The 8,216-nt window shown below is 42.7% G+C and overlaps 1 protein-coding gene across 1 annotated transcript; it reads right to left on the bottom strand.

Annotated features, from left to right (window-relative positions):
* Positions 1-4,276: 4,276 nt before the first annotated feature.
* Positions 4,277-4,672, bottom strand: LOC109478417. The gene has a single exon (XM_019779947.1). It carries the CDS (start codon positions 4,670-4,672, stop codon positions 4,277-4,279), a length of 396 nt encoding a protein of 131 aa, XP_019635506.1.
* Positions 4,673-8,216: the final 3,544 nt, after the last annotated feature.

Here is an 8,216-nt window from a genome sequence, read left to right as displayed (position 1 = left end):
GCAAATTCGTGATGCGTTGTCGGTCGTGATGCGTCGCACAGTGTCTGCCGCACGCTCGGACGCTGTCGTGTCGGGTTGTGTCAACGCTGGCGCCGTGTACCCAAGTGCATTTGCCGGCGGTTTCGTGATGGCTTACACAATCGCTACGCCCCGAAACTTTGGTTAAGTGTCCTGGCGATTTCGTGATTTGGGTGACGGGTGTTCTTGTGATATTTCACATTCTATGACTATGGTACGTACTGGTACGCACTGGGCGCACTGGTACGCAATGGGCGCACTGGTACGCACTCGTACGCACTGGGCGCACTGGTACGCACTGGGCGCAGTGACACCGGGCAGGCATGGCGAATACGATCGGGAAGTGGGCGCGAGGACCCCGCTTGCCTGGATGCGCGCCGCGCTAAATTCGTGATGTCTTACATGGAACATGTGCCAAATTAAGCGAATCAGTGGCTACGTTTGGCTAGCACCGTCTGACATTCAGTTGGCTGGCACCACGGAGACAATGAGAAAAACCTAAAGCCCAAGATAATTTCCAGAAATTCATTTGCTTCAGTAGAAGTCGACCTGCTGGCGCTTCCGCTGAGACGAAAACTTATTACCTACACATTGACTATCAATACTGAATATTCAAACAACTTCAGAAAACAGCATAGTCACGTAAGGCCCCTTCCACTAGCACTAGACTGCGGAGCGACCGTTGAGTGACCAAAATTGTATTTGCATGACACTTGATTTTATTGTTGAAGTATGACGCACAAGTATGATTTAAAAGACAAAACACACAGTCTGTGAAACAAATCGTTCTTAAAGTAGGAAATTCTTTGAGCGATTAGTAGACATCAGGTCTCTCAGCAGTCACAGCCTCCGGTGGATGTGGTGTGTAGCAATCAATATTTCCTTGCAGTGCCCTGATATGTTATAGACCTGATACGTTCTTCTACACTACAGGGTCATTCCGCACGGAGAGGTGTCTGAATCAGAGCAAGTAGGTTAACCTCCTTGATCAGATTTAGAAGGAACAGCCAGTCTTGAATGTACGTACTGTAGCCTTGTACCTCTATACTATACCTTGTAGTACACTACTGATCTGAACGTTTTATCAGTGTCATTATATCTTATCCCATGTATGTTAAATGTTATGTGTTATGACGTGTATATATAGCAGCAATGTAATCATCTTTTTTTTTAATCGTGATGAACTACCGTAGTGTGAAACAGGAAACTGTCTATTGAGTAACTACTTGTGAATACTTCCAAACCTCAGCTATATCCCACACAATATAGTCTTTGTATGGTGAATTGGTCTCATAGTATGTTGATATGTAGCAGAAGGTGTCATACGTTTAGCGTCGTTGTACCTTGTACAGATATTATACAATAAAGTTTTCTATAAAACTGTATCAATCTATTAAGCAATGTGCCACCAGTGGCTGTACCTGACCCTGCATAAGTGCCATTTGTCAAACATATTATCGTTTGTGTCCGTTGAGTTCAAGTTCCATAAGATAGGTAAAATCACAATGGCTGCCAAAATACGTGTAACGTTATTTGTGATGTATTGAAGACATTTGAATTTCTGTGAAACACAAGTACTTCTTCGTTTCTTTGAATGTACACTCTTACAGGCATATTGGTACATTGAGCGTAAGCCACTATAGTAGTCAGCATTTGGTTAGGCTTCATACAATTTTGTACCCTCCAAATGAGATAAGAATGCTAATGTACAATGTAACTACTTGTTTGTGATTGTGACAATATATATTGATGTCCTTCACCGGGGCTGACTGTGATTTTCTCTTGATAAAACGTGTTGTTGGGAAATAAAGTGTGTTCTTTGGAGTAATGTTGAAGACTGACCCCGCGGCAAGGCAAGGATTTTAACAAACGTCCACAGTTCATCATCATCATTATCTTGTGTCGTTCCAGTACTGTGCCAGTTTAGGGCTTCCTGCTTCCTGGGCAGCTTCATATTGACCTTGATTGGTGAAATTCGGACACATGTCGCATTCACGGAGAATTCCAATTCACAATCTGATGGAACTCTGGAAACTCGCAGACGCAACGTCGGCTCAAACAATGTTAGCTTCCACCAGTTACAGGTACAACGTAACCCACTTGTAATTTGATTGGGCTTCAGATGTTCCTATAATTTGAATCTCCAAATGAATGTTAACTGCTCTTTATGACAATGTATCTGTCGCCACGTCGGGTGGATTCGGGGTTTCCCAAAATGTGGTTGGTAGGATCTGGGAAAATACGGCGCATGGTATGGAGACATTGGAGTTACGTTAAAGATTGCCACGCATATGCGGCAATGCTATTTATGTCCATAAACTTGTCCGAAATCGCAGAAGCAGTTGGAACGTCGACAAGCCGTGGGTAACCTCAAAGTAAAACAAGAAACAGGATTTCCGGCTTGTGAGTCCGAACGAACAAAACTATTTCAGAGCATGGTGGAGTCAATAAGGATCAGTGGAAATCAATTAGTGGAGTTAGTATCCAATGAAGGGAGGCGGACAAGTTCAACGCCAAATGATATGTGTGTTGAATTCCTTATTTGGTGTTAAATTCCCGGAAATTGGCGTGAAGTTACTTTGTTGCAGCTTGCATTGCATGGTGGTGACGTCAAATGATGCCCTTATTTGGTGTGTTATTTAGAATGTTGAATTCCCGGAATCGCTGGCCTTGCATGATGATGTAGTTTCCGGAGATATGTTAGCCATTGACCCCTGTCCTAGCCTTGTATATTTGTATGCCTTTTTAAAATGATCATCAGTGGGCCTTTAAGATTTATTTCCGGCTTTATGAGTACACGTTCAGTAGTATGCGTGTAGATCTATATACCGATTATTCTCAAGAATTTCAGCCATTGGAACGCATGCGGATGCAATCGGATAGAATAACCCTGACCTATCCTTGGCCTTTAATTCCTTGTATCAATCCCTATTTCACACAACGCAGTAGAGGATAAATCATGGCATGGAATAGTATGGATATCCTTTCAAGGTTGCTATCTATTTTTTGCAAGGACTATGTCCACTACTGGAATGCCAAAACCTGCTTCAAGAATACAAGACGTGCCCGCAGTTGTGCATATCATATTACCGTGTGTAAAAGATATCAACTGTAAAGTCTTTCTGGTTTATAAGCGGCGCTAATGTCAGCAGACAAAAATGATTTACTGTGATAGGTGACGAAAAAAGAAGTTTTAAAACAGTTAGAGAAGGTACACGGAAGAGGAGGTGAGGAGTATCAGCAACACGACCTGGGTAGGAAGGCCCAGAGACGAGTCCAATGGAGAAATATCATCAGTGACCTGTGCGTGCTCTTTATTCAATGCCCCATTTATCTGCTGTGCATGCTTGCGCATTGTCATAAAATGGAAGCGACGGTCGAAACATCAACGTTCGAGACAAGCTCGACTCACTGGAGTGAGGATAACTGCCAGAATGGGAACATTCCCGTTTACACCGGGATTTGTGGTTTTGATCCACTCACATCGGGAAGGGCCCCTTACTATTTCTAGAGTGTGGTGGGTTCTTTAACATTTCCTATCCATTTTGTATGCCGGATGGTTTGATCCAGTCACACCGGGAAGGACCATTGCCCTTTTCAATAAGTGTTGTAGATTTCCTTTAGCGTGTTCAGGCTCTTGTTTTTGGTGCAATATCTAAAAATGGCGTTTCCTTTGAAACTACCAAACGCGGCTGGACGACTGTCGTGTTAAACACTGTACGAGGGTAAGCTAGCTAACCAGGACACTTTTCTGTACATAGGGACGGTAGCTTACTTCAGGACAATGTTTCATCAATAGACAAACTAGTTTCTGTCGAAGTTTAGGATCCCCGCGGTGCATGTACTGTTAAGTATGCTGTCACAACTGCTTGGTAGACTGTCGACCTGAGACCATAGGAACTGACACATGCACATGCACGTACCAGGTAATGTTGTTGTCTCCATGCGTTTTCTGGGAAGGATGCCAGCAACTGCCATAGAATACATCATCGGCAAACACAGGGTCTATCTTTATATCGATCTATGGTCGCTATGATTCCTTTGAAATTTGAAATTTATTTATTGCTCATCATTTTACAAATGTACAACAGCAGGGGGAGCAGAAGCGAACAATTTGTCACATTATTTAAAAAAAACAACGTTCACATTGAAAAATAATACATCTAAACTAACATATATAAAAAAGACACATATAAAATTATTTACAACAGATATGCACAAAGTTGCTTGGTCAGGCTATACAAGTTCCAATGTAGGTTCAAGGTAGGTTATTGTAGAGTCTAATGGTGTGGTGCAGGAACGACTGTTGCAGCCGTTTGGTTCTTGCATGGGGAACAGTGATGTTGTGACTGTTCCTCAGCGATCTTCCTGTGACAGACTGTCTCTGGGCAGGAACCAGGTCGTGCAGGGGGTGTTCAGGATTCAGCATGGCCTTGAAGAGAGACACAGCAGCGGCCTCTCTCCTCTCCTTCAGGGACGGCAGTGTCGGTTCGGAACGTCTGCCGCCGCGTGAGATAATCCGGAGGGCGCGCCTTTGAACTCTCTCCATGCTCGCTGCCTGCTCCTCACTACAACCGACCAACAGAACGTGCCCATACTCCAGGACAGGGCGGATGAGACTCAGGTACACCTGGACGAGATCTTGCACACTCATGCCCTGTTTTGTCAGCAGGCGGAGGTAGTGGATTCGTTCTTAACAACAGCTACTCGCAGGTTGGCCAACTTTGGGTGCTATGTACACCAACCAACCAAACCAATAAATATATGAATATATATATCTATGTTAACAGACCCAACAGCTTCCAAATCTCCATAACGTACCTGCCATCACATGAAAATGAAGACCACATGAAAACCTGAATACAACCTGGAAACATTTCTCCTGCTAAAGACTCAAACCCAGATTCAAAGTCAACAAACCTAACCACAAGACCGACTTGTCATCTTAATCGGCTTCCCTGGTCAATCATGACAGATCGGCGCCGAACGTTTCAACGTGAGCTTTAATGCAGCTATTAAAGAACCTTTGACGAATAACCAGAGCCAGACGGGCTGGCTTAAGTACTTACAATAACACCATAACTACGTAAAATACGTCTTGATCAGTGCAACAGAGCTGAAAATGATCCAATTAAGCACCAGCCGTGCTAATATATTATAAGTAACGGTTTACGGTACAAAATATTCATCTCACAGAATTAATTTTCCATGATGAAGATATAACTCAAATCTGTAAATCACAGTACAGGATTACGACTACAAATTGTTGTTAAAGAGAGAGACATTTAATTACATAATGGCAACAAAATGAAGTCGGATCAATTAACAAAGGAATCAATTTTAAAAGCGGGCTTAATTAGATTACATAATGGCAACAGAACGTTTTAGCCATATCGTATAGGCTCTTTGGGTGGGAATCTAATCTTTCGTTTAAACGACAGTTTTTGTACCGGTTATAATTGAAATGATCGATTGTTTTGTACATTTGTATACTCTCCAAGTGGCGGCGTGGATATACGTTGCACAACTTGAGTCCTTCACTACTTTGTCTACTGGTACTTATGTTGTTTGATGTTTTGTGATGAGATTAAAAGTAGAGACAGCGGGACACAGAAAACCTTTGCCCTGTGGGAGATTATGATTCTGCAGCAGTGTTAGTACCTGCTGTATCTGACTTTAACTCTTCGGGGTTTCTTATCCAGTGGGAGACCGAATCGAATTGTTGTCATTTATCAAGTCTTTGAGAATCCTAATGGGGGCACGTTTTACCTTGCCCTCACACTGGGAAAGGCTGACGCCTGCCAGCAGTACCTCTTCATCTGACATTAATGTCTAGAAAAATTAATGTTGTATCTCCGGTTTCAGTCCTGAAACTTGTGATCAGTAGGAACGAGTTATCTCCCTCTCTCTTGTAGATTTCGGTTGAAGTGATCCAAGAAATAGTTTAACAATGTAAAACTCAAATGCGTCATGGACAGGCTGTCTCCTGTTCCTCCGTTTGCCTGTGAGGATGGGGCAAATATTTTCTTTTGAAAATTCGTCAAATGGGGGGGGGGTGAAATTCAGATGTCATGTGTACCTTGCGAACAGTCAAACCCCTAAAAAGGCTAGCCCCCCCCCCAAAAAAAAGTCTGCACACCATTTTCCTAGGCCTAAGGCCACGATGTATTGCTGCGTCCTAGGGCCTAAACCCAAATATACGTCAATTGCTTGAACTCTCCGAACTAGCCTTGCCCTCAAACTAGGAAAAGCAAGATGTCTGACAGCAATACCCCTTCATCTGATCCTAAGAGCACGATTTATTGCTGTGTCAAAGCATCTGAAGCCCAAATTACGTCAATTGCTTTAACTTGGGGGAACTACGGCAGATGTGGCGATTTCCAGCAACATATGAAAAATGATCTTATTAGCCATCCTTATCTCCAGTGATAGCCCCATACATCTCATGACATGTACAGATCCTGTCCTCATTGCATCATTGTTATAATTATCTGGGGCTGCATAGCTCCCGTTGAGAACGTTTATTCAACCTGTCACAAAGTAATACAAGGCGAACTCTCATGATTCCACCAGGCACGCCTCGACCGCCACATGCATAAACACAGAATTACAGAGGTCTACTAAGTGCAACATCAGTAATCCCCGAGGTATGCACACTTAACTTCAGATATCCAGGTGTACAAGGCATTCTTGTGGAGGCCTCGTCTACATTAGTTTATTCATTGCGGTGCTCTTTGGGTACCTACTGGAATTATGAGAGTTGATATTAGATATTAATTTAAAACTAGTACCATGTATGTTGTAGAATATAGTATAATGCTAGACGTAGATATAGTCTCACATACCACTGTATTTTCTTTCTTATGTTGTTTGTAACTGCAATTAGCCCTCGGGGAAGTATTTGCGACAATATTTGCAATAAACTTTCTAAACTTTAAAAGACAAACGGTCTTGCATTATTTCGGTCACTCCAAGATGAAAGATTTTAAACTTCCCGTGAGGACTGAATGAACATCGGGTGAAATTTGGCTCATTCAATCAACTTTAAATTGGTCTTTCAAAATTGGTTTTCTGAAACGGGTTTTCAGCCGCCGTCTTGCACAGCCGGTATGTGTGACGTCCTGAAGGGACGTGACCGCACCGTAACGTGAATGTGTTGTCCTCCCCTGGTGATTATGTATTCCGTAATCTACCGTACAGGCTGTCACTCCGCTTCATCTGGCATTACGAGTTTATCCTCATGGTGGATTTTGAACTGTCACTTACGGTGAGGAAATTGATTTTTTTCCCACAAGGATGACTTAAAGGTTGCGGCCATGGCCACTTGAAGGACACAAGTATTTTCAATTGTTTCAAGGCAAATCTTCTAACATTGAGAAGTCTTACATACAAATTGTCACGCCTTGACCTTGACCAATGTCTTATAGGCAAATCCTCAAGCCTTGACAAATGTCTTATAGGCAAATCCGCAAGCCTTGAAATGCCTTATTGACAAATCTTCTAGCCTTGAAAATAGACCCCACATATCTATATGTTACGTCATCGTTATCGTTCAGTCGAAGGTTTGTTATGGTCGGTCCCAGCATCTTCTTTGGTGGCTGTCTATTTCTGAGTGGCAGGACATACCACTTGATGTGCGAGTAGATATAATGGCGTAGACGGTTCTGTTGCCGTTGGTCTCCGAGTTGGGTCCCAGCTTTGACAGCGTGCCTCCAGCTTGAGCGATCAAGTGCTACTTGTTCCCACGAGTTTACATGTTGAAGTTTGACTGTTTGGTGAATTGAGGCCTCTCTTGCACACATCTAAAAGATTGTATTGATATCTCATAAGTCACGTCTCAAATATCCCACAACCCCCATCATCTAGAAGACCAAAAAACCCACTTATCCTTAAAACATTGGACTATTCATTATATACTACCGCCTCCCCTCAAAAGAAGTACCCCCAATAGTACTGTATGTAGAAATAGCAGGTAAATCTGTAGACAAGATCATTTGTGGACATTATTACGTTATTGTATCTGTGTGGTACATTACATTTAGACATAGGTTTACCTTTGGACATAGGTTTGCAATCCTACCAAATCGTGTTTTGCTAAATCCAATTCTACCGAGGCACCCTGTCGGAGTCGTACTCATTTTGACATTCAGCCTTTCATTTTAAAGCTAGTCCCTTCTGTAGAAACTTTAAATGACATT

The sequence above is a fragment of the Branchiostoma belcheri genome, unplaced genomic scaffold (assembly GCF_001625305.1).
Source record: "Branchiostoma belcheri isolate BF01 breed outbred unplaced genomic scaffold, Haploidv18h27 scaffold44, whole genome shotgun sequence".
Lineage (NCBI taxonomy): Eukaryota > Metazoa > Chordata > Leptocardii > Amphioxiformes > Branchiostomatidae > Branchiostoma > Branchiostoma belcheri.
The sequence above is the reverse complement of the archived record's forward strand: the minus strand, read 5'-3'. Positions and strand labels throughout refer to the sequence as shown.

Bases quoted from the DNA above. Each gene is read 5' to 3' on its own strand.
- LOC109478417 (XM_019779947.1), bottom strand. From the start codon at position 4,672: ATGAGTGTGCAAGATCTCGTCCAGGTGTACCTGAGTCTCATCCGCCCT.